This window comes from Chiloscyllium plagiosum, unplaced genomic scaffold (genome assembly GCF_037043375.1).
Source record: "Chiloscyllium plagiosum isolate Xiang-an unplaced genomic scaffold, Cpla_swu_hap1 HiC_scaffold_1, whole genome shotgun sequence".
Lineage (NCBI taxonomy): Eukaryota > Metazoa > Chordata > Chondrichthyes > Orectolobiformes > Hemiscylliidae > Chiloscyllium > Chiloscyllium plagiosum.
The window spans coordinates 141688728-141716584 of NW_028270139.1; the positions used below are offsets into that span (position 1 = coordinate 141688728).

At 40.1% G+C, this 27857-nt stretch overlaps 1 protein-coding gene across 1 annotated transcript in view; it reads right to left on the bottom strand.

Moving 5' to 3' along the window:
- polr1a (RNA polymerase I subunit A) overlaps window positions 1-27857 on the bottom strand; it is a 151578-nt gene that overhangs the window by 28474 nt on the left and 95247 nt on the right. Inside the window, exons 25-31 of the mRNA XM_087991257.1 lie at window positions 25723-25890; window positions 25243-25378; window positions 19129-19286; window positions 16224-16353; window positions 10791-10907; window positions 8227-8502; window positions 5861-6061 (exon numbers count right to left, since the gene is read on the bottom strand). Of these exons, the coding sequence (XP_087847383.1) occupies window positions 5861-6061; window positions 8227-8502; window positions 10791-10907; window positions 16224-16353; window positions 19129-19286; window positions 25243-25378; window positions 25723-25890 (1186 nt within the window). The remainder of the gene's footprint in view (window positions 1-5860; window positions 6062-8226; window positions 8503-10790; window positions 10908-16223; window positions 16354-19128; window positions 19287-25242; window positions 25379-25722; window positions 25891-27857) is intronic.

A 27857-nucleotide genomic window follows, 5' to 3' on the forward strand; every position in this document is an offset into this window, starting at 1 on the left:
AGATAAAATGGTTGCAAGCTCAGAAACCTGTCAAAATGTTAAACCACATTTATTTGGTTATGTTTATTGGATGTGGGGAAGACTGGAAAAGCCACAATTATTGTTTCTAATTTCCGTATTTGTATTGCTAGGTCAGATTAACAAACCCTCTGAATGCATCCTCCATCTCTTTCCCTCTGATTCCATTCCAGTCTTGTTGTGTATTCACCATACCCACTGACCTTCCATTCTCTGATGCCAATTAGTGGTCAGCTAAGGACCCTGTTTTATCCTTTACACCTTCATCTCAATGAATTTTGGGCATGGCATGACATTCATCTTCATCTATGCCCAATTCCACGGTCAGATCTCTCTCCCTTTCAACTGGACCTCTCCTTGCCCTCTTACCTACATTTGATCTCTTCAGCAGGAACTGTCAACGATATTACCTGCTTTCATTTTTCTGTTCTCCTTACCTACCTAACTTGCTTCTCTCTGAAACTGCTTCACTCCATTCTCTCAGGTCGAACCCCAACTTTGTTGTCAAACCATCAATAAGGATGGTGTTGTTGTCACATGGCATGCCAACCTCCACCTTGCAGAGGTTAACCATCAACTGCAAAAACGTCTCCTATCTTCCCCTGGACCATGAGCCTATCACTAACCATTAAGTTGTGTTTCTAGGATTGTCACTGACCTTATCTCCTCTGGAGACTTCCCCTCCACAGTTTCCCAACGAATAGACCCCTCACCCCTCACACTACCTTCTTCCCAAAGTCCACTAAAGTATTGCTCAGGAATAGCTATTGTTTCAGCTTGTTCCTTCTTGACTGAGCTTATTTCTTACTAACCTTACTGTATTTTCCCACCTTGTTCAGTCTATGTCCACTTACTTTTGCTTTACATTGGTTCCACGGTTTCCATTTCCCTGACCCAATCATCACCTTCTCACCATGAACAGGAAATCACTCTAGACCTACTGCCATCAGGATAGATTGAAGTCTCAGCACTTATTCCCTGAAAATAGGCCTGAACAGTTCCCAATCACTATCACCTTTCCTTTTTTATCTGACTGAATTTGTCCTCACTTTGATCAATTTCTTTTTCTCATTTTACTTTGTCTATGAACATGTACGGGCCCCAGTTATACCCATCTCTTTGTGATTATGAGAAACGTTCCTTTTTCCAGTCCTACTTGGGTCCCAACCCACAACTTTCATGAGTATATTGATGATATTACTGGGGCTGTTTCTTGTTCCCACCTAGAATTGGAAAAATTAATCTGTTTTACTTCCAATTTCCATCTTTATCTCACCTTTACCTGGTTCATCTCTTCCCTTCCTTTCCTTGACTTCTCCATTGCTATTTCTGGAAGTTAGGGTGTCCATTAACATCCAATACAAACCCATCAATCTCACAATTGCTTTGATTACATCTCTTCACAAAATGCTTCTTGTAAATACTTCAATCCATTCACCCAGTCTCTTGACTCTCCATAGTATCTGTTTCAAGATGGAACTATCCAGGGGGTGTTTTTGACATGTCTTCCTTTCGCCCTAACTAAGGAATTACTCCCCCATCACAGTTGACAGCACCCTCAGCTGTATCTGACTTTATTCAGATACTTCTGTCCTCACCCTTCCCCCCCCTCCCTCCCTGAAAAATGATACAGGTCTCTTGGTCTTCACTTTTCACCCCACGAGTCTCTACATTCGAAGGATCATCCTCTGCAACCTCTAAAGGGTCCCACAACAAAGCACATCATCTTCTCCTCCTCTCCCTTGTCAGCATTCCTCTGTGATACTACAATCAATTCCTCTATCACTCCTCACACATGCTCGACACCTCAACATCTTCCCATTCAATCACAAAAGACGTAACACTTGTCCTTTTACCTTCTCATCATTATATGCTTCAAACACAGTTTGGCTGAAGTAGAAATTTACTTATACTTCCTGTCTTCTGTATCACTGCTTTTAATTAGGCCTCCTGTACACTAGTAAGACTAAACACAGACTGAAGACTGCATTGTGGACAACTACCACACTGTCTGTGAGAATGACCTCAACCTCCAGTTGCTTGCCATTTCAATACACCATCTTGCTAACATTTCTGTTCAAGGCCTACCAAAGTGCTCCACCAAAGTACAACTCATTTCCACTTGGATACATTACAGCCTTCAAGACTCAACTGTTAGAGTGCAGCAAAAAGTCCATCATGTCTGCACTGGCTCTCTGACTCAACACTGAATTCAACAACTGCTAGCCATGAGTGCTGTGCTCCATTTTGATGACATCCCTCTCACATGATGTCTTGTTTACATGGGTTGGCTCTCAGATGAGCTGATCTATTTCAAATTACTCTTACCTACTTGTATCTACTGCATATCTCTCAGTTATCATGAGCACCTTCGCTCTGGTCACTTGCATTAGCTGCTCCACTTGCTTCCCCTCCCCTTTGTCAACAATTTTAAATTTCTAACCCTCTTCAGTTCTGAGTGTTACATTGGACTCAAACCACTAACTCTGTTTTTCCACAGATGCAGCCGAGCTTCTCCATTACTTGATGATTTTATTTGTTAGCCTTTTGCAAGGATGTGCAGATTCTTCTGTACTGCAGCATTCTGCAGTCTTTCTCCAAGTGTTTACTAACGAGGATATTGTAATAGGACATAAAAACAAAACAGTACTTTTCTGAAAATAATGACAGTCTATTAGCATTACAGAATTGAACAACTGTAATGTATTGGGAGAATGTCACAGCAAGAACGAGTAAAACAAAACACTAAAACAGTAGTTATCAACCACAAGATCACTTAGTCACTGGGGACATATTAAAAATTAGAAAGTAAAGAATAAAAAGCTATTTTTGAAAAGGTCAAAGCACTGTATAACAGTACGTTATCAGAGAGGACCATTACAGTTAATCATTGAAATAGTTTCTGAACTGTATAAGGGTGATCCAGCATACAAATGTCCTATTCATCTTAATGTGGTTGTTCCATTATTTCCATGTCAGGCTATGGAAAGATAACACCCCTTTAAGCTCAAATACAAGACCGTGGTACCTACAGCAACAAAATAGGCCACTCAGCCCATCGTGCACTTTGAAAGAGCAAGTACATATCCAATTCTTTGTCGATACGGTTCTCTTCTGCATTTACCTCTGCGGGAAAAGATCTGCTAACGCGACAACCTCCCACCAGATTAATGCTAATACATTTTTGACCTGAGGAGGTCCACAACTGTGACAGAGTCAGCATTCACGTATAAGAAAGGATACATAATTGACAAAGGTGCAAACCACATTGCTGGTTGTACCAATTGCAGCAAGGTGATTAACAGACACATCCATGATCACTTTAGCACAATCTCTGCCCAGTCAGTCAATCGGTTGTCGAGGTTCTGAGGCTCAAAGGCTCAAAAGATAACAGGCTGGTATCTAAACTTCAAACAGTGCAACACATCAGGGAGAGGGAAAGAGGGAGTGGGAGAGTTACCCAGATGCTGGCTTTCAGCAAGCAATCACACACCTTAGATTAACTCCCTCAAAATTTGGTCAATGGTCAGGGACCGGAAGATCTGACTACAAGTTAGGTAGATAGAGGGTTCCAGAAGGTAGCACTGCAGGATTCTCAGCCCTTGTCCTTGTCCAACAAATTCGAAACTCTTGATCTGTTGTTGTTGAGAGCAGGGTGTGTAGGGAGGATGAACAAACTGACCATAGCACTGTGGTACAGAGTGATATTCAAGTGGGGGGAGAAAGGAGAAATGCCGTCATAATTTAGGAGAGTACAGTTAGGAGAATAGACACTGTTTTCTGTAGCCAGTGGATGCATTGATAACTAGATTCCAAAATTCCCTGGATTCTGAAAAGGTTCCAGTGGATTGGAAAAATACTAATGTAAATCCCGGTGTTCAAAAAGGGAGAGAGGCAAAAACCAACAGTTAGTTTAAAATCTGTCCTTGGGAAATTGGTGGAATCGGTGGAATCCATTATTCAAGAAATAGTAAAAGGACATTTAGAAACAGATTCCATCAGTCAGCGTGGCTTTATGAAGGTTGGATCATGCTTGATTAATTCGCTAGAGTTCTTTGAGGAGGAGATTTACAGATTTTTAAAAAATAAGGAATGGGTCAAAGGTGGGAAAGTGGAGTTGAGGCAGAGATGAGGCCCGAGTAGAATGGACTTGGAGAAGGTGTTTCTGGGAGTCAGAGAAACTAGGATCCAAAGCAACATCCTCAAAATGAAGGGACAACCTTTTAAAACTGAGATAAGATGAAATTTCTTCAGCCAGAGGGTGGTGAATTTGTGGAACTCATTGCCACAGAATGCTGTGGGGGCCATGCCACTGAACATATTTAAGACAGAGGAGGATGGGTTCTTGATTAGTAAGGAGATTAAAGGTTGTGGGGAGAAGGAAAAACAATGGGGTGAGAAACCCATCAGTCATAATCGAATGGTGGAGCAGACTCAATGGACAAAATGGCCTAATTCTGATCCTACATCGAATGGTCTTTAGTTAATGAGCCACAATCACATTAAATTGTGAACAGATTTAAAGGGCTGAATTGCCTGCTCCTGCTCAGAGTTCTTATTTCTTTTAAAAACGTGGGTTAACAGCTATCTATTTTCATTAGGAACGGGCAGAAGTCGATTGCTTTCCTGAAGAGGTTTTGCAAGTTTACTATGAAAAAAACACATTTTATTGAAGTTTTTCTTCTTGAAGAATATAAATTTAAAGGAGAACCAACTTTAAACTGCATAAAAGAGTTGATTGGTTAACAGGTGAAGTCTGATTGATAAAAGTGTAACCACAATTAGTTGGGCTCACGAAGTGGTGCACTTGCAAACATTGAAAACCAAATATTTGATTACAGAGAGCTCTTTGAAGAAAGAAACACATTTCAACTAGCAAAATAGGTGATAGCTGTTCATTTTATTTCTCAATGCAATGCCCTCATTAAGGGTTAACCTGCCTGGATTAAATTTAATGAAGCCTGGTTGTTAGTTATCAATGAGCATTTGTGGGTGCATTCTTTATGGCAATGACACTGCAGAGTACACTTGCCAACCAATCAGCAATCTCCACTCATGCAGCTTGCACATTGTCTTCCCCTTGAATTTGTATTCTTGTAAGACATCATGAGGAGTGCAAGACAAATAGCTTGAAAAAAAGTGACATTTTCAGTAAATCCATGATAAATATTACCAAACGACCATTTTTCTGGTTTGTATTTCAGTATTTTGTTTTGGTCTAGTATTAACACTGTTTATACTAAAAATGACAAAATCAAACCAATTTGAAGACCTCAGTTTAGCACCACCACCAAGAACTGAAATATCATTCAAATGTAAACATAATGGTTGAAATAGCCTGCCCTTATATAGGTTTCTTGCAAAGCTAACTCTAGGAGAAAGTGAGGACTGCAGATGCTGGAGATCAGAGCTGAAAATGTGTTGCTGGAAAAGCATAGCAGGTCAGGCAGCATCCAAGGAGCAGGAGAATCGACGTTTCAGGCATTCCTGAAGAAGGTTCATGCCCGAAATGTCGATTCTCCTGCTCCTTGGATGCTGCGTGACCTGCTGCGCTTTTCCAGCAACACATTTTCAAAGCTAACTCTAGGCCTTGCTATCTGCCTGAAATTGAACTAGGCGGGTTCATTATTCTAGCTGAGAGTGTATAGCAAAACAGAGTTACAAGCTTAAATTGGGAGCCAGAGGTACTAGCAGATTTCAAGCAGGGCTGAAGGAGGAAGGGAGGTTATTGTTGTGTAATACGCACGAACAATTTTTAAGTTCAAACACAGCTCCAACCTAAACCAGTTTTACCTGTTTCATTTCCAAGTTACAATAGTGCCAGCCAAAACCTTGTACTTACATCACCATATTTGAACATTTCAGTGAAATTTACTCCCTCGGTGTTCAAAACCAATTCCTTCTCTCCTCTTCTGTTGGTTGTTTCATTTAAAAGACAACGAGTGATTCCTCTAGTTTCATAGACAACTGCATTTTGTGCTATCGACATCACTAGTGAAGCCAGGTCAAAGTGCACTTTCATAATGGGAAGCTTCAGGTTAACCTGCAGGACAAATACTTCATCACTGGAATGTATTTAATTGGACATTTCAACAAAATAATAACATCTTTAATTACTAATTCAGAGCTGACATTGACACAAAACACTTACTAATCCAAAAGTATCTGTTCACACACATTAAAAACACAAAAAAATTTCATTTTCTTCCTGCTTATTATTAGAATTCAATTTCAAACTAAATTTAAATTCAATCAATGGATATTGCATTAATATGTTTAATAAAGCTTTCCCTTTTATGGGGCATTTGGTTGCATGAAACCTCACAGATCACAGCCATGTTCCCACTCATGTTTCCCCAAGACGTAGATATCAATGGATCTTGGTAGAGCTTTCCACCAATGAGTTGAGAACAATTCCTATAACTCCAACCCAACAAAATTCAAACACAACTTATAAAAATCACAGTCAATAGTGATACCTGGGTTTGCAAACTGAAATGTGATTGTAGCTTTAATATATAGGCATTAGATAATGGAGATAGAATCATAGAGTTGTACAGCATGGAAACAGACCTTTTGGTCCAATCTGTCCATGCCAACCAGATACCCTAAATTAATCTGGTTAAAAATCACAACACCATGTTATAGTCCAACACGTTTATTTGGAAGCACTGGCTTTCACAGCACCGATCCTTCTTCAGGTGGCTGTGGAGTAGGACCATAAGACACAGAATTTATAGCAAAAGATTACAGTGTCATGCAAATAACATGATACATTAAACAAACTCGATTGGTGCCAAGTCTTTCATCTTTTAGAGTGGGTTTCAGGTTTCGGTTTATTAATATGTAAATCCCAGAACTTATTTTCATATCTCGTATTGGATGAGCAGAAAGCTCCTCCAAGTAAGCATTGGGAAGACCAAATTACTGTGTTTAGCTCCCACCACAAACTCCATTCTCTACCTGTGAATTCTATGACCTCACTGGCTGAAATTGAATTCGACATACATTACCAAGATGGCCTTTTTCCACCTTTTTAATATCGCCTGACTCTGCTCCTGAAATGTTCATTATTTCTAAACTTGACTGTTCCAGGTATATTCCTACTGGCCTGCCAACTATTACCCTCCATAAGCATGAAGTCATCCAAAACTCTACTGCCCATAACCTAATGGTGTGTTCCACTATTACCTGTGGCCACTGACCTCCACTGGTTACCAGTCAGGTAAAGTCTTGATATTAATATTTCCATCCTTTCAAATCCCTCCATAGGCTTCATCCTTCTTATCTCAATCTCCTGCAGTCCAAAAGCCTTTAAGTTACCAGTGGCTCCCCTATCTGGTGTCTTGAGCATTCCAGATGTTAGTCCATCCACTTTTGTAGGCTCTGGAATACCCTTCCTATATCTCTATCTTACCACTCCTCTTTCTTCCTGAAAGATGTATCTTAAATTAAGTTTTTCTGATCAAGGTTTTGGCTATCTACTTTAAAAATTCCTTACATGACTTGGTGTCAGAATCAGTTTTACAATGCTGCCGTGAAGTGATTTAAGATGTTTTATTTTACTGAACACACTATGAACACAACTTATTGTTGCTTTACTGAACAAATACAGTGCCATTGCAGATGCCAAACCAGTGATAACAACAGTACATGGTGGTCATTGTTAAAATAATTTCCAGTCTACTAATCTTGATTTCATCACCTTCTCCCACCCACAATCGCTTATAACCGTAGTCACTGTTGACTGAAGACTGACTATAAACAAAAAAAGTCTTTGAATTAAATTTACTTTTTATAAAAAAAAAGTAGAATTCTTGCATTTTCTATAGAGCCAGGGATAGGTACAGCAAGAAACAGACCCTGTGATCCAACTTGTCCATGCTGACCAGACATCCTAAATTAATCTAGTCCCATTTGCCAGCATTTGGCCCATATCACTTCAAACCCTTCCTATTCATGTATGATCCAGATACCTTTTAAAATGGTGCAATTGTACTCACCTGCACCATTTCCTCTGGCAGCTCATTCCATACACACAACACCCTCTGCCTGAAAATGTTGCCCCTTTGGTCCCTTTTAAACCTTTCCCCTCTCATCTTAGACATATACCCTCTAGTTTTGGACTCCCTCACCCTGGAAAAATGACCTTGGATATCGACTCTATCCATGTCCCTCAGGTATTCATGTAGGAGCTTCACATCTTACCTCACACCAAAGACTGTCAGCTACATCATATTTATAATCTTCAATAGCAGAATGTAAATTCAAAACTGCATTCACTCTCAGCTCATCCATGGTCTCTGTGATAGTTTGCTTTCTTCTCCTCTTTTCTTTGGTGACCTTGGTGAAATTATAGGGACATTCCAAAAGGTTTTGGTCTGTGACTTCATTTTGCTCACTAGATGGAAAATCATCATCTTCTTTCTCTTCTGGTTCATCTGCATTATCTCCAGCCTCTTCTCCTTCGCTGTCATAATCAATCTAAAATACACCCATAAACAGGAAAATAAATAAATCATCAGCTCGTACATATGAAGCAGTGGGAGTGTTCATCACCTATCTGTATTACTGAGCCATACATGGCAAGGGTGACTCAGGCTTATAACTCTCCCCTTACCTTTTCATTCAAATTTTTTCCAACCTTTATTGAAGTTTAGGTTCAGATCAAATTTGATCTTACTTTTAAAAGTGAATACCCAGACGGGAGGAATATTATTGACTCAAAACATATGTGGTCAACTTAATTTGCACTAGGAGTTCCTAGTCAGATGAAAACTAGATCTGTAAAGCCGATTCAGGCAATTGGGGTTCCTTACAGGGTCCCAGACTGGGGTGGGTGGTGGTCTCTCATTCAAATGCATTCAGGCCCTGATCAGGAAATCCAGCATGGTGGCAGCAGGGTACTGATTGAAATCCTGCTCATGTGAATACACCAATGGCTAATGAGCCTCACCCCACAACCCCATTCTGGCCATCTATTGCCTGTGGCATGGGATCCACCAATGATGCTCAACCTCGGCTGGGTGTCTTAATGGCTGGAGCTGCAATTTAGCATATCCACAGTCTCCATTTGGTCAGCGTCTCTTGGCAGGAAGAGCTTCCACTCTTGGAGCTCTGTCTAGTTAAATATCCAAGAGGCAAACTTTGCTCTCCAGTCTGCCTGATTGAGACACTGCCCAAAGAGTGGAATATTAAATTCTAGCCCAAAAATAAAAAACGCTCTAAGAAATGTCAAAAACAACAGACTTTCCAAGGTTAATCCTGAACATAGGATTGCTTTTACTGAGATGTAAAGGACTAGCCTTGACACTGAGGCAGTACTTCATCAGAAGTGGCATCAAGAGGCCCAAACAAAACTGAAGACAATGGGAGCTGAAAATGTGTTGCTGGAAAAGCGCAGCAGGTCAGGCAGCATCCAGGGAACAGGATTCTCCTGTCCCTGGATACTGCCTGATCTGCTGCGCTTTTCCAGCAACACATTTTCAGCTCTGATCTCCAGCATCTGCAGACCTCACTTTCTCCTTGAAGACAATGGGAAACAGGGAGAAAACTCTCCACTGTTTGAAAGGCACAAAGGAAGACAACTGCACATATAGAAGGCGAATCACCTCAACCCCAAGATATCTCTGCAAGAGTTCCTCAGGCTGGTGTTCTAGATCCAACTGTTTTCACCCGCTTCATCAATGACCTCACCATCATAACATCAGAAGTGGGGAAAGTTGCTAATGAATGCACAAGGTTCAGCACCATTCGCAAATCCTCAGATAACTAAGCAGTCCTTGTCCATATGCAGAAACACTGGGACAATACGTAGGCTTGAGTAACAAGTAACATTTCACCACACATGTTCCAGGCAATTAATATCTCCAGCAAGAGCAAATCTAACCACAACTCCTTGAGATTCAATGGCATTACTATCACTAAATCACCTATTAGCAACATCATGGGGATTTACCATTGACTATAAACTATGCAAATAGTGTGATGACAAGAGCTGGTTAGAGGGTAGAAACTCTAAAGCAGGTAACTTATTTTTTCTCCTCCAATGTCTTTCCACCAAGGTACAATTCAGGAATTTGACAAATACATCCTACTTTCCTGGATGAGTGCATCTTCAACAACAATAAAGAAGCTTGAATTATCCAGGACAGGGTTGCCCACTTAATTGGAGTCTTATCCACCACCTTCAAAATTCAATCCCATCACCATCAAATGACAGTGGTAGCAAGTGAATACCATCATCAAAATGCACCACAGCAAGTCATTAAGACACTGTCTTCCTCAACCCCTTCCAGTCATAAATCATCTTTCCTTCACTGTCACTAGGTCAAAATCTGCAACATATGTTCGGCAGTAGTTCAAGAAGGTATCATACCATTATCTTCTCTAAGGCAATGAGGAATGTGCAATAGATTCTGAGCTAGCCAACAATCCCTTGAAGAATACTTTTTTTAAAAAATGCAGTTTGCAGCAGGTGGAGAAAGGTGACAGAACTTTAACAGGAATATTGAAAACAATTTAGTTCACAAAACCCTCAATTCCATGAAATGAAAACCAACCTGACCTAATTGTCTTTACACAGCATAATAATTATGCTCAGATTGTATTGTAAAATACTGACCTCAGGGACTGCAAATAAACATTGGAGTACAGTAACAGTTTAACATTATATGATAGTTAAATCACAACATAGGCATATTAAAGGAGTCCATTCAGCTCAATGCTAATAGTCACACTCCATAATTAAGGTACAACTTGTCCTGTTATACCTCCTCCTCCTGTTTTTCACGCCTTTTAGCTTCTGTTGCGTCTGCATCTCCTTCTTCTGCTTCTGCATCAATGATTGGGGCCTCAGCTTCGCCTTGAAGGTCATGGTCATCTTCTGCCTTTTAAAAAAAAATGAAGTGAATGATGTCAAAACAAAAGGCAGATATCAATGACAATCTCCAACTGAAATATCTGACAGAATTATTTCCCCAAGAGATGCAATACAATAAGAATGCACTAATCATGTTACAAAGATAATAAAAAGCAAAAATAAAGGCTCTATATCTGAATATACATAGTTATTTTGTTTACTTTCTAATGATTGCTATGATTTGATAGCCATTACAGAGATGGAGCTGCAAGATAACCAGGATTTTGTCCTGAATATTGAGAGATATGTGACTTTCAAGAAGAATAGGAAGGGAGGCAAAGATAGAAAGGTAGCAGTGTTAAACAAAGATGACATACATACAATAGTTAGAGTTGACCTTACATTTTACATCCAATTTGAAAGGGAGCACATTGGGTCTAAGACTAGCATTTTAAACTTCAACAAGGGCAATGATGTGGACATAAAAGCTGAGCTAGCTGAAGTGAACTGGCAAATTAGACTTTGAAGAAAGAAATAGAGTTAGGATTAAGACTGAGACTTGATATCAGACTTGAAACATTAACTCTGCTTCTCTCTTGACAGACCCTGGTGACTTTCTCCTGCATTTGTTTTTATTTAAGACAGGTATGATTTTTCCTCTTCCATTCTGAAACATTCGTGCTTTTTAAGTTAGAAAGCACATGGCAATGGAATTAAATAAAATGAAAATAATTTTAACTCTGGATTACACTATTTCTTATTAAGAGTTTAAAACATAGAACAATACAGCACAAGAGCAGGTCCATGTCTGTGCCAACCTTTATGCCCACTATTCCCTGCTTGTTCATGTGTCTGTCAAAATGCCTCATAAACGTTGCTATCATATATGCTTTGATTGCCTCCCTTGGCAGCATGTTTTAGGCACCTATCACCCTGTGTGTAAAAGACTTGCCACATACATCTCCTTTAAACTTTCCCCCTCACCTTAAACTTATGGCCCCTAGTATTTGATATCTTTTCCCTGGGAAAAAGACTCCGACTATCGATGCCTCTCGTAAGTTTGTTTACTTCGACCAGGTCTCTCCTCAGCCTCCAACACTCTAACAAAAATAATCCAAGTTTGTCTAAACTCTCATTATAGCTAACACATGCCAAACCAACATCCAGGTAAACCTTTTTTGAACCCTCTCCAAAGCCTCTGTATCCTTCTCAGTGTGCTGACGAGAATTACGTGCAATACTCCAAAAGTGTCATTACTGAAGTCTTATAAAAGCTATAACATGACATGCAACTGATATAATCAATGTCCCCACTAATGAAGACAAACATGCCATTCATCCTATTTGGGCTGCCACTTCAGGAAGCTATGGACTTGCACTCCAAGATCCCTCTGTACATCAATGCTGTTAAGGATCCTGCCATTTACTGCATTTAACCACCCAAAATGTATTTTCTTATATTTGTCTGGATTAAACTCCATCTACAATTTCTCCACCCAATCTTCCAGCTGATCTATATCAGCCTGTATCACTTGACAATCTGCCGCACCATACAAATCACCATCAATGTTCATGTCATCTACAAGCTTACAAATCAGACTGCCTACATTTTCATCCAAATCAATAGTCCATAGATATAATACAAATAACAGAGGCTCCAGCACTGATCCTTGTGGAACACCACTGGTCACAGACCTCCTGTCAGAAAAATACCCCTCCACAATTACCTCTATGAGCAAGCCAATTTTGTATCCAACTTACCAACTCTATGGATCCCATGTGACTTAATCTTCTCGACAGCCGACCATGAGGGACCTGGTTAAATGCTTTAGTAAAGTCCACATAGGCAACATCCACTGCCCTACCCTCCATCATTTTCATAATTACTTCCAACACACACAATCAAATTTGAGAGACAAGGTCTCCCCCACATAAAGCCATGCTGACTAACCCAAATAAGTTCATTCTTTTCCAGTAAATATTGTCCCTAAGAATCAGCTCCAATAATGTCCTAATACTGATGTAAGGATCACCAGCCTATAATTTCCTGGATTATCACCATTGCCCTTCTGAAACAAAGAAACAACATTGGTTATTTCCCAATTTTCTGGGACCTCACCTGTGGCGAAAGAAGAAATAAAAATCTCTGCCAAGGCCCCAGCAATCTCCTCCCTGCCTCCCTCAGTATGTTCAGTTTAGACCCTGGGGACTTAGTCACCTTCAAGGTTTTTCAAGATACGCAATGCCGTCTCCTTCTTAATATCGACACCCTCCCCCTCCATCTTACTATCTTCCATGTCTTTCTTCTTGGTGAATAGCGATACAAAGTACTCATTAAGGACCTCACCCACTTCCAATGGCTCTATGCATAAATTCCCTCCTTGTTCTTGAGCAGACCTACCCTTTCCCTAGCTATCCTTTTGCTCCTAATACACGTAAAAATGCCTTGGGATGCTCCTTAATCCTCCTTGCCAAAGACATTTCATGGTCCCTTTTAGCTCTCCTAATTCATTGTTTAATTTATTTCTGGCTTCCTTTATACTCAAGGGCCTTTTCTGCTTTTCAGCTTCCTAAACCTTACATATGCTTCCTTTCTCTTTGTGACTAAACTATCTATATTTCTTCTCATCCAGGGTTCCAGATTCTTGCCATCTTCTCTATCATCCTCACAGGAACATGCTGATCCTGAACTCCGATCAACTGGCCTCTAAAAGATCCCCACATATCAGATACGGATTTACTGTCGAATAGCTGCTCCCATTCTAACTTCTCCAATTCCTGCCTAATATTGTTGTATTAACCAAAGTTAAAAATCACAACACCAAGTTATAGTCCAACAGGTTTATTTTGAAGTACAAGCTTTTGGAATGCTGCTCCTTCATCAGGTAGCTAGTGGGGGAGGATCACAGGACGTAATTTATAGTAAAAGGTCAAAGTGTCATACAACTGATGCGATGTATTGAACAAACCTAGATTGCTGTTAAGTCTTTAATCACTTAGGATGGGGATGCAGGTTTTGATTCATTAATATGCAAATGTTAGTCACGAGATAGTTTAAGGTTTTATTAAAAAAAGGTGACATCTCAAGCTCAGACAATGCATTAAAGGTGTGAGATTACAGTCTCGACTTTGAGTCAGACTGGTTCTATATCCAAAGCAGGAATTGGTAAAATTTCATATGGATTGACGACTTGCAGATTGTGTGCTTTTTGAGCAAAGTAGAAAGTATCTGCATATACAAATCTGACAGACATCTTTGTAGCCTCTTGTCCACAGGAGAAGTCCCAGAGATTGGAGAATAGCCAATGCTGTCCCATTGTTGAAGGAGGGTAGCAGGGATAATCCTGGAAATTACAGGCCTGAGAGTCTCATGTCGATGGTAGGGAAATTATTGGAAAAGATTCCCAAGGATAAGATCTATACAGATTTAGACGTAAATGGACATATTAGTGATAGACAACATGGTTTTGTGCAGGGGACATTGTGCCTCATTAACTTGACCAAGTTTTTTTGAGGAGGTGACAAAGATGATTGTTGAGGGAAAAGCGGTTGATGTTGTCCATATGGAATTCAGTAAAGCCTTTGACAAAGTCCCTCATGGCAGACTGGTACAAAAGGTGAAGTCACATAGTATCGGGTGAGCTGGCTGGATGGATACAGAACTGGATTAGACATAGGAGACAGAGGGTTGCGATGGAAAGATGCCTTTCAGAATGGAAGGTTGGGACTAGTGGTGTTCCACAGGGATCAATGCTGGGACCACTGCTGTTCACGATAGAAATAAATTATTTGGAGGAAAACGTAGTTGGTCTAATTAGTAAGTTTGCGGACGATATAAAGATTGGTGGAGTTGCAGTTACTAAGGAGCATTGTCAGAGGATACAGCAGGATATAGTTAGAGGCATAGGCAGTACATTGGCAGATGGAGTTTAATCAGAATAAATGTGGGGTGATGCATTTTGAAAGGTCATGTACATTTGGAAATTATAAAGTGAATGGCAGAACCCTTAGGAGTATTGATATGCAGAGGGATCTGGGTGTACAGGTCCACAGGTCACTGAAGGTGGCAGCACAGATAGATAAGGTGCTTGCCTTCATTGGAAGGGGCATTAAGGATAAGGATAGACAAGTTATGCTGAAGCTTTATAAAACTTTAGTTAGGCCACACTTAGAATATTGCGTACAGTTCTGGTCACCACACAACCAGAAGGATGTGGATGCTTTGGAGAGAGTACAGAAAAGATTTACCAGGATGTTGCCTGGTATAGGGTAGTTTAGCTATGAAGAAAAGCAGGATAGACTGGGTTTGTTTTCACTGGAACGTATGAGGTTGAGGAGCGACCTGATAGCAATTTATAAGATTGTGAATGGCATAGATAGAGTGGAAAGTATGAAGCTTTTTCCCCCAGGATGGAGGGGTCAATTACTAGGGGACACCGATTGAAGGTGCAGAGAGGGGTTCAAAAGAGATGTGTGAAGCAGATTTTTCCACGCAAATTGTAGTGGGTGCCTGGAACACACTGCCAGAGATGGTGGTGGAAGTAGACACAACAACAGCATTCAAGAAGTACCTGGACGAATGCATGAATATGAAGGGAACAGAGGGATATGGTTCCTGTAAGTGAAGACAGTTTTAGCATGGAAGGGAAAAACGTGGCAATGCAGGCTTGGCGGGCCTAAGAGCCTGTTCCTGTGCTGCATTGTTCTTTGCTCTTTGTTAACCTACCCCGTAATTTAGCACTGCCACCTGAGCACTTCTTATCCTTATCCATAACTAACTCAAAACTGATCACTATCCTCAAAGTGCTCCCAACTCAAACTTTGATAACCTGGCCAGGCCCATTCCTCAATATAATGTCCAATACCACTCTTTCCCTTGTGGACTATCTGCATATTTTTCAAGAATCTTCTGGCTGCACCTAACAAATTCTACTCCATCTAGGCCCTTGGCACTAAGGGACTCCCAGTCAATATTGCAGAAACTTAAATCACCCATTACAACAAACCTGTTGTTATTTTACATATTTCTATCATCTGCTGACAGCTCTCTTCTTCTATCTACCGCTGGCTATTGAGAAGCCAACAGTACAACTCCATCATAGTGACTGCAACTTTCCTATTCTGACTTTTACCTATATGGCCGCCTCACTGGATGAGGGGAGTGCAGCAATACACTGAATATAAAATTAAGGTTTATAAATTAAAGCTCCAACATTTTAAAATCAATCAAGCAAGACATTTAGCTCCTAAATATATTATATACATGATATGAGTTTACGACTTTTGAAAAATATGTAATATGTAAATGAGCATACAATGACCCAGCATAAGAATTCTAATCTTACCTGCTTCCCATCACTCTCTCCAGAGTCCTGATCAAGATCCTTCTGTGTGGCCTTCCGGACATTGACAGCTTTAAATGAACCCAGCTTGGCACTTTTCTTTTTGATGCCATCAAGCAGCAGTTGAAAAAACCTGTCACAAGATGAGAACAATATAAATCTTCAGTAGGCAAGGTCTGCAGTCTGATCGTCTTAAAATGTACCTGAGTCATATAATTACTATGGCCAATATGATATAGACAACATTGTTTCCTTATTATTCTGCAGAATGTAACAGGCATATTTAGACAATTTAACCCAATGATCCATGTGTTATTCTCCAAATGTGCCTAAGTCAAGGCCACTTGAAATCTGGAGTTTATGGAGCAAATAAAATGCCTATGTAGCAATGGCAGAGAAGCAAACACTGTGAAACTAATTATAACCAGCTCCAAAACAAAAATCACAAACATGCAGACATGACTGTTTGATAGTCAACTGCGGTTGTTTTATTCTGAACCTTGAAGTCAGATATGAGACGACTAGCAAAAGAAGTTTGCAACCACTAAAAAGGCACATTCAAATTATTGTCTTAGGATCTTGGGTTTAAGTGCAAATGTGGATTGCACCATATGCATTGCATTTTTACACAATTAAGAACACCACAATTAAGAACCACCGATTTTGTATGTGATCCCTTAATAGCTATAGCACAATCCATATGATTTACATAACTTCACTGACTATTAGACTTATAAGCAGAAGTAGGCCATTTGCGACACTGGCCCATTCCACCTTTCAATAAGATCATAGCTGATCTGATTATCCTTAACTCAATTTTATTGTCTTATCCCCATAATTCTCGATTCTCTCACTGATTAAAAGTATCTATTTCAACCATTTTGTGCTCAGAGGTCCACACAGCAGCAAAAATCATTATAGAGAACATCGCATTCTAAGTGTGGTCTGACCAGTGCCTTCCATACCATAGCCTTAACAAGAATTCCCTATTTCTCTACTTCATTCCCTTTGCAACAAAGGCCAATCTAACCAGTTGCCTTCCCTATTAGCAGCTGAACTTGGATGCTAGCTTTTCACACACAAAGACTCCCAAATCACTTTGTATTGCAATTTTCTCTAGTCTCTCACTCTGTATCCATTTAAATAATATTTGTCTCTTTTATTCTTTCTGCCAAATGGCAAAACCTCTCATATTCTCACATTACAATCTGTCATATTTTCACCCACTTAACCTGTCTATATCCTTCTGTAAACTCATGTCATCCTCTATTTGCCTTCCTCACGTATTTTTATGTTATCTGCCATCTTGGGCTATAAAGGTCCAAGGGAGTGTTGCTGAACAAAGAGGCCTTGGAGTGCAGGTTCATAGCTCCTTGAAAGTGGAGTCGCATAGGATAGTGAAGAAGGCATTTCGTATGCTTTTCTTTATTGGTCAGAGTATTGAGTACAGGAGTTGGGAGTCATGTTGCGGCTATACAGGACATTGGTTAGGCCACTGTTGGAATACTGCATGCAATTCTGGTCTCCGTCCTATCGGAAAGATGTTGTGAAACTTGAAAGGGTTCAGAAAAGATTTACAAGGATGTTGCCAGGGTTGGAGGATTTGAGCTATAGGGAGAGGCTGAACAGGCTGGGGCTGTTTTCCCTGGAGCGTCGGAGGCTGAGGGGGTGACCTTATAGAGGTTTACAAAATTATGAAGAGCATGGATAGGGTAAATAGGCAAAGTCTTTTTCCTGGGATCGGGAAGTCCAGAACTAGAGGGCATAGGTTTAGGGTGAGAGGGGAAAGATATAAAAGAGACTTACGGGGCAACCTTTCCACACAGAGGGTGGTACATGTATGGAATGAGCTTTTGAATAAATGTAGACCCATGGACAAAGCACACAAAAATATAGAATCGTAGAATTCCTACAATGCAGTTAGATACCATTTAACCCACCAAGTCTGCACTGACCCTCTGAACAGCATCCCGCTCAGATGCAACACCTTACCTTATCCCCGTAACACTACATTTATCATGGCTAGCTCACCAAGCCGACTCATCCCTGGATACTAAGGGACAATTTATCATGGCCAATCCACTTAACCTGGACTGTGGGAGGAAACCAGAGCACCTAGTGGAAATCAATGTACGTATGGGGAGAACATGCAATATCTTTTCTTCACTTGCGTTACAAAACGATCAAAAGCAAAGTAAGGATCTCAAAAAAAGCTGTGCAGACCTTCTCGACATTTAGCACCGGGGAACCGCATAGGTAAGAGGCATTTGTACAGGGGTTAATTCTTCTGTAACCCTGATAGCAAGGACTCAAGTCTTGAATTTCCTTAATAGCAAGTGATCTGTGATGCTATGGATGTAAGAATGGCTAAAAAGTAGGTACATTCTATTCAGTCTATCAAACGTAATTTCTGCAAGTTGTGAAATCCAGCAGAACATTTTGAACATTACTAAATTCAATTGTTCTAGGTTGATGAGATCTTATTGCCGAGAATGAGAAACATAAATACATTCTCACTTCCAATGACATTTAGCAGAATAGATGGACTGGCTCAAGAGAGGATGAACAGCCTACTTGGGGCTATAGGTTTAAATTGGTTTTAAGTAACGAGAAAGTTTAAAGGAGACATGTGAGACAAGTTTTATTTTTACATAGAGGGCAGTAGGTGTCTGGAACACATTACCAGACAAAGTAATAGAAGTTGCAGAAGTAGATTTGGTAGCAACTTTTATAAGCATTTAGACAGACACATTAACAGGCAAGGAAATGAATGCATACAGACCACATATGGGAATAGCTCATATTGGCATCTCGGTGGGCTGAAAGGCCTGCTTTATGTGCTGCTTTTGTTGGCATGAGGCAGCATGCCTCCTGTGCTGAAATCTTTAAGACTTCTCTACTCCATTACCTTGTTTCCATGTAGTGCAATAAGTCATCTGGTGTCAAACATTTCTCTTGTCGGTACAGATTGTAAGCCAGGAAATGAAATGTTATTCGGTAAATTCTGAACTTCTCCAGCGTGCCTTGAACCTGGAAAGAATCTTTTACCTCAATTTTGTGTAAAACCTGAAATGTATACAAAATGAAACTTTACAATTTCACAATTAAAGAAATAAGTTGCAAAGTAACAAATCTGAATCTTAGTAATGCAATATGAAGCTTCAGAATTTTAAGTGTTAAAATAGTTTGACTTATTCTTGAACACCGGGAATGGTAACAGAAAGAAAGGACAAAGAAAAAAACCCAGAAAGAGAACAGATAACTGGGCTCTCTTATCGAGAATTTCAACAAATGAGGTGATCTCATTGAAAGTTACAATTTTTTTAAACGGCTATACAAGATGATTGCAGAAAGAGTGTTTCCCTGGCTGGGTAATCTAAAAATCAGGGGACAGGCTCAGAATAATAGAAAACTGTTGGGCACAGAGATGAAGAAATTCGTCACTTGAGGGTAATGATTTGTCTATCCTGGAGGGCTTTGGAACATGCTCAAATGATTAAGTGTCAAGAAAGAGATCCACACATTTCTAAACACAGTATCAAGAGTGCAGGAAAATGCCTCATAGTAGATGTTCAGTCACAATGATGAATTGCAGAGTAGTCTCAATGCACTGAATGGCCTGCTTCTGCTCTTACATGTACAGAAAAATATTTACATTTTCCAAAAGTTCAGAAAGGTTAGAGGCATAGTTTGTAATTTCAACACTTCTAAGAACATGAAATTGTAGAGCTATAACAAAAGCTGATTTGTCACCGGAACATATTCAAAACGCTTACAAATCTCTTCAGTTGTTAGATTTTACAGATATAAAAGATGACATGTCCCTATTTGTGTTTTCACCATAAATAGGATAATGTTTCTCACATCACTTTCTTGTGCATGTTCACTTCAACATTGTTGCAAAGCTATTATACATTTTGACACAAGTGAATTAATAAAACAGAAAGTTCGATGTTATCACATCATGGGAAGAATGAAGGATTGAAGCAACATCTTTTTTTTTGCCCCATGTAGAATTTGACACTCTACACCAAAATTACATCATCTTTAGTGACAATAGATTTAGAGAGCAAAATACAGGATACCGTCAGGTAACAAAGGCAAAAAGGGAACTGCTGTTTTGAAACATTGAAAAATGAGGTGAGGACTTAAAAAAAGTCTGCAAAGTTAAGAGAAATACAATCCTACTACTTTCCTCATCAACGGCTGACTTGTAGTTGAGTAGTCAAACAGCTTTTACTCCCTCAACTTGACCCACTATGGTAAGGCATCTAAAGGCATGTGTTCTTACTTAGACTACATGGCCTGCACTTTTTAAAAAAAGACAGTTCACCATCACCTTCTCAAGGGCAACTACGGGAGGGAAATTAACGCTGGCCGAGCCAGCAACATTCATGCCCCATGAGTAAATAAATAAAAATAAAATGCTTGATTAATTTTCGATGGTGCTCAAACTGGTCAAAGTCCTTATGCCTGATTTTCCTTTGGGGCAAATACCATAGTTTATAAGAGGTACATATCTGGCAGGACATACAATTAAACCTAAAAACACCACATTCACCACCATCCTCAAAACTCTCTCACAAAATGGTATCCAACCCACCACAGGAATTTACTCTCAGCCACTTCCACAGATAAAAAATGCTTTAGAAATAGCTTCAATCCTAATTACGGAGGAGAATGACCCAACTTTAAATTCTGTCCTTAAAACGTAGCTAGACTGAATGCTGGGAAAGGAAACTGTCAACAGTATTTTAACCATGTAGGCTTATGAAAACAAACTATGCCTTCTTTGAGCCATGATGCAGAGGTGCCAGTGTTGGAGTAGGGTGGACAAAGTCAGAAGTTACAAGACTTCACCCGATGAAAGAACAGCGCTCCGAAAGCTTGTGATCTCAAATAAACTTGCTGGACTATCACCTGGTGTTGTGAGACTTCTGACTTTGTCCACCCCAGTCCAATACTGCCACCTCCACATAATGACTACCATCAACACCACAATTTACTGCCTCAAATTGGAAAAGATCTCCAAGAAGATTGCGCAAATCGAAACTGGCATCAAGTTTCTGCAAAGATGCAAGAAAGCAAACACTTCAACTGATGAAGGAGCAGTAATTTCAAATAAACTTGCTGGTCTATAACCTGAAAAGACCGTTCCCTTCGTGACTACCTGGTCAGGTCCATGCACCCCCTACGACCCACCCTCCCATTCTGGCACTTTCCCCTGCCACCGCAGGAACTGTAAAACCTGTGCCCACACCTCCTCCCTCACCTCCATCCAAGGCCCTAAAGGAGCCTTCTACATCCATCAAAGTTTTACCTGCAAATCCACTAATATCATTTATTGTATCCGTTGCTCCCGATGCGGTCTCCTCTACATTGGGGAGACTGGGCACCTCCTAGCAGAGCGCTTTAGGGAACATCTCCGAGGCACCCGCACCAATCAACCAAACCGCCCCGTGGCCCAACATTTCAACTCCCCCTCCCACTCTGCCGAGGATATGGAGGTGCTGGGCCTCCTCCACCGCCGCTCCCTCACCACCAGACGCATGGAAGAAGAACGCCTCATCTTCCGCCTCGGAACACTTCAACCCCAGGGCATCAATGTGGACTTCAACAGCTTCCTCATGTCCCCTTCCCCCACCTTATCCTAGTTTCTAACCTCCAGCAACACTGTCCCCTTGACTTCGGGCTTATGCCCGAACGTCGATTCTCCTGTTCCCTGGATGCTGCCTGACCTGCTGCGCTTTTCCAGCAACACATTAATGCCCTTCCAGCCTACTCCAATATTTCAAACAATTAAAATAAAACAATAAACATATCTGAAAAAAGAAAAAAAACAGGGTGCATGATGGCTCAGTGGTTAGCACTGCTGCCTCACAACGCCAGGGACCTGGGTTCAATTCCTGCCTTGGGCAACTGTCTGCATGGAGTTTGCTTGTTCTCCCAGTGTTTGCGTGGGTTTCTTCTGGGTGCTCCAGTTCCCTCCCACAATCCAAAGATGTGTAGGTTAGGTGAAGTGGCCATGCTAAATTGCCTGTAGTGTTAGGTGCATTAGTCAGGGGTAAAAGAAAAGTTGGGTGTGGGAATGGGTCTGGGTGGGTTGCTCTTCGGAAGATCGGTGTGGATTTGTTGGGTCGAAGGGCCTGTTTCCACACGGTAGGGAATCTAATCTAAAAAAAACTACGGTGTTGGAGATTCTTTGGAAGGATCACTGTGCTCAAAACATTAACTTTGTTTTTTCTCTATAGATGCTGCCAGACCTGCTGATTTCTTCAGTAATTTTTATTTTTGTGTGTTTTGTAAGATTATGGCTCTTTGCTCCCTGTAACCCTTAACACCCTTGTTTATGAAAAATCTACCTCTGAATTAATTCAAGGTAGTGACCCAGCCAAGACTCTTTTCTGGAGAAGAGAATACCACAGACTAACAATAGACAGAAAATCTCTCATCTTCATCTGAAGAGCAAGACCTTTCATCCTAAAACTGTGGTCCTTATTTCTAGTTTTTCCAACAACAGGAAGCAGGTTGTCAGAATGCACCCTGTTAAGTACTCTGAAGATGTTAAATGTTTAAAGTAGATCACATCTCATTTTTCCAAATTCCAATCTGTAATGATCCAGCCTCAGACGACTCTCTGTGTGGAGTTTGCACATTCTCCCTGTATCTGCGTGGGTTTCCTCCGGGTGCTCCTGTTTCCTCCCACAATCCAAAAATGTGCAGTTCAGGTGAACTGGCCATGCTAAATTGCCCGTAGTGTTAGGTTATAGGGGTAAATGTAGGGGAATGGGTCTGGGTGGGTTGCGCTTCGGCGTGGACTTGTTGGGCTGAAGGGCCTGTTTCCATACTGTAAGTAATCTAATCTAAAAAACCTGCTCACCCTTTCTTTATGAGATAAGCTCTTCATCCCAGGCATGAATTAATGTAGAGAAGAATTACCTCTGAAAATCAGATTGCCCACCTCTTACAGAGAAGGCGGCGGCTTCAGAAGTTAAGATGTTACAATAATAATAGACAGATCCAGGCAAATGATACTTTGATAGTCCTGTTTACCTGAGATGAAAAGAAGTGAGATTTAACTAGAGCTACCAGTGCAGATGGCAAATTTAGCCAGAAGCAATGGATCAGAGAAAATTATGAATGGCATAACCTAACTTCTACAGTTTATTTTGTCAATAAACCCTATAAACATTAAATTTGGAGCATATATGTATGAAAGTAATAAATAACTATTAGTTCATGGCCTTGTTGTTTGATGACTTCTGTGATCATTGGCATAAAGACTTTAAGTCATTCTTTTACAGTTGATTTTGATGGGACATAGAAAAGCTGATATAATACAAACTAGTCAACATAGACATATTTAGTAAACTAAATTTGTACATCACTAAATATTAGATATGAACTGATTGAAAAATCTAGACAGTTCCTTGAGGAGACAATAGAGAATGGTTATGACTTTATCTGATACCCTGAATAAATATTCTTACCTGTGAATCTATTCTAATATTTTTACAACTTCCAGTCTATCCAGTGCCATTGTAAATAAATACTGTGCTCAGGAAGGAGTTCAGCTCTAGGTAGCCAGGTCTACAGTTGACCTCGAGGGACATAACCTCAGATGTCTCTCTTGATCAACAAATTCCACTTGCTGCAGCTTGAAAGGATCCAGTACTGAACATATTCAAAGCTGAGGCCACATTACCTCTGGTTTAGCCACCTTAAATGAGCTGCACCAGGGGTACAGCACGTTTCCACAATTGTATTATTATGAGGAAAGGACAAGCACGCTTTTGACTTCTTGTCTCATTCTTTATGGTACTGAAGCTTTTACAGCATAAATTGATCACTTCCAACACAATTATAGATTCTGAAAGCAGTCAGTTACTGTAGGTGAAGCAAATGCCAATTTTCTCATCTTAGATTGCCTTCTCACTCCTTAACTGATTGCTTGAGGAACTGCAATAAAGAGTGCTTCATGATGCTGTTAATCCTAATATTTCTGTTTAATTAAAAAATAAGTCTGAACATGTTCCTTTTTCCTGCAAAGGTCGTTACATAGGATTATCAGTCAGGTTGCAATGTGACTCACTTACACTTACTAGAAGCCATATATATTCTCATGAAGGGACCCGATCTCTGTGTAGAAAAAAGAAGACAGTCCATTTGGCCATTCTTCATGGCAACACCATAATCAAAGTTGCCAAGCAATTAGCACCCCTTTTCTCAAGCAGCATAACATGTTCCTTCCTTTGAAATTTGGCACACTTGCAATTGTGCAGATGAAAAGCTCTGGCAGCACATCTTTGTACACTTTTAATGAAATAAAAGTGCTTCACAGGAGCGCTATAAAACAAACTTGAACGCAGAGCCATATAAACAGGTATTAGGCCAGATGACCAAAGGTTTGATCAAAGAGTTAGGTCTTAAGGAGTGTCTTAAAAGGAGGAAGGTGGGGTACGAGGAGTTTAAGAAAGGAAATTCCAGAGCAATGGCCTCGATGGGTGAAGGCAATGATAAAAACTTAAGTTGCTGAAGACACCACAATTAGATCACCAGGTAACAACTTCCAAAATGTTGGTTGTTGACAACTCCCAGCATGTCTGATGTGGGAATAAATACATAAAGCTGGGTCATAAGCAAGTCAGTCAGCAAATATTACTAAACTAATCCAATCAAACTGAAAGACCAACTACAGGATTGAAACAAAGTGACAGTGAAAAGGTCACTGAGTTCTCTTTAAAAATACAAATTCCTGGCAAGGTTGGATAGCGTTCAGTACAGAACTTTTTGAAGTCTTGCCTTGCCACGGAATGTGACAGGAAACTGGCTTAATGCCTGTCCACTTGAACATATGAGTCTCACCTCCACTTGACCCATAGCACATACCCAAACACACAATCAGCTCCAGATTTTAATGTTAACATTTATTATGAGAAATACATCACTATAAAACTAAAAGTTGTATCTTTTGGACATTTCATATATAAAGTGTAGAAAGGTGTACAAAAAATATACCTACCTCTGACAAACACACCCTTGCGAGCTGCTTTTTCAGTTTTTTAACCTTCTTCAATGCTTTCTTTGAGTTCAAAACAGGAATGCTCATCATTGGAGTTTTAATGTTAGCACTCGCCACCATGAGAATTTCACGCAACCTTTGTGAAAAGAAAAACTAGATAGATTACATTGCATTAGTCATGTGTACTTGGTTTATTGTGTGTTTTGCTACCTAGACCAGAGGAATAAACCATGCCTCCTTTGTCATTTAACCTCAACCACCCTATAACCTCTCCCAAACCTTTGCTTTCTCCCTTCCCCATACCACCCTTCTCATTTCTTAGGTAGAATAACCTTTTGGTTGTTAACTGATAGAAACAACATTTCTACCTTCCTTCGGTATTGAAGATCAGTTAACTCGAAATGATAATTTTGTTTCCATGTCTATAGATTGCCAGACCTGCCAAGTATTTAGAGTACAGTCTGTATAAGTTGCTCTTACCTGGGGATACCCAATGTGACATTCATCTCTCCTCGGCCAGCAAAATGGAAAGTGTTCAGTGTCATCTGTGTTGATGGTTCTCCAATACTTTGTGCAGCAAGGAGCCCTACGGCCTCTCCTGGCTCACATAGAGCTCGTTGCCACTTGAGATACAACAGCTCCTTTAAACTAAGAAAAGAAGAGAAAGGCCCAGTCAAGTTTTTAAACTGATTATAATCCAAATGGAACTTCCTCATCCTGCGCTTGGGACGACTGGATCAGTGGAAAGGTAAAATGTTTGGCCAGTCTGCCCAATTGTCCCCATATTTTCAACAGGGTTGTCAAAAGACCATGAAAGTCCACCACTTTAGCTTGTGTGAGAAATTTTAACTAGACATGATATATAAATTCAAGAAAATAATGTGGATCTTGATGAGTGCAACTGGCTGCCATGTTTCCCAGATTAGAAAAAACAACTTCGGTGACTGTAGAGTTCTGAGAGACATCGGAGGCTGCGAAATGCATTAGAGAAATGCAAGGTTTTATTTTTCTTCTGCCCTCTTTTACATATAAAAAGATGTAAATCTAATAGGACTTAAGGTTACAAGAGTTTCTTGCAGGCACTGATTGTTCTATTGCATTTTCATAACACCAGAAAAATTCAGTAACTTTTGGTCTCTGCAATTTACAACTCTGCTAATAGCAAAACTGGATGGCATCAGCAGTGAATATGATAATCTAAGGTCAAATAGCATGGCTTGGGTGTTCTTGGGCTGTGAACTGTTTCAAGAGAAAAAGTGAGGGAGGGGGCAATAATTTTGTCTATCATGTATTGATGGGTGGACTACAAGAAGGTCTTTGGATGCAGGGCACTAAGAAACTACATCAAGCCTCACAAAAGCAGTCTCGAAGTCTGCTGACTGCAGTGTTATGTCACATGGTAAACCCTTCTGCTAATTTAAATCAGGTAAACAGGAAAGCTCACCTCGCTTGGTAATCTGAAAGAGCATGAGTGACAAAGAACTACCCCAAATTCCACTATTTAAAGAAAACAATTAACAATTTATTTGTTAACTCCAAAAAAAATTAAACAACTATCTACCAACACGGTAATCCTTTTTGTCTGATCAATTTATCAACCTCCCCCCTCTACAATAATATACCAATCCGATAAAACCCCTCAATTAAGATTTACAAAAAAATCAAATTTCAAAACCAGTCAGCTGTGTTGATTTTCCACTGTATCTTCCTGTCTGCTTTTCTTCGGTTTTCTGCTTCACAGATTTCATTGGAAAAGGTCTGTGTGGACAGTCTGTTGGTGCTCTTTGCCGCTCTGGCTAAATGTTCAAAATGCTTGATTTTTATACTCCAAAACATTGAATTGTCTCATTGGTTTGATGTCATCAAAACAGTAAAATTCAAATTAGACTAGAATTTGGTATCTTGGGGCATAACTTAAACCGATTGGCCGAATTCGAATTTGTTGTGCAACATAGCAACTCAGCTCAGCTATTTGTTTCAAGCCATAAGTTACATTTTTAAAGTTTTCAGCACACTCTTGTGCCTTTCTAGGTCCGTGCCAGCTTTCACTCTCTCAAAAGGTAAAATACAACTTCATAAAGCAGCAACTGACAAGATGCTGTGGATTCAAGTTTAAAGTAACTCAAGTGATAAACAGTCTTTTCATAATGCAGTTATTAATAGCAGGTGGCATGGGCAGTCAGCCGTGAAAGCATCAAGGATACAGGACAGAGAACATGCAAAGCTTCAAGGCATACAGAATATTTGGAGAGAAAAGTAAACAATGACCCTATAAAAGAAAGGAAACAAAACCAGCACAAACAGTGACAACTCTGGAGAACAATCATCACAAAAGTGACCAGCCTTAGTATCCAGGACCTAGTGGTTAGAGACGTTTTTTAGAAAGCTCTGGCCAGGTTTACCATTCATCATAATATTTAAGCTAGGTAGTGAGTCCTATGCTTTACTTGGTTTGACATGTATTAGTAGCTGAAGTTCTGTTTATTAATCAGTTGTAGCTAGAATAAAGGATTATTGAGTTAACTGACTGACATGTCTGAGTGATTTCTATTGGTAAACATTAAAAACAGACAGCACTGCCAATGAAATTGAATTGCACGACCAGTGAAGCTGGT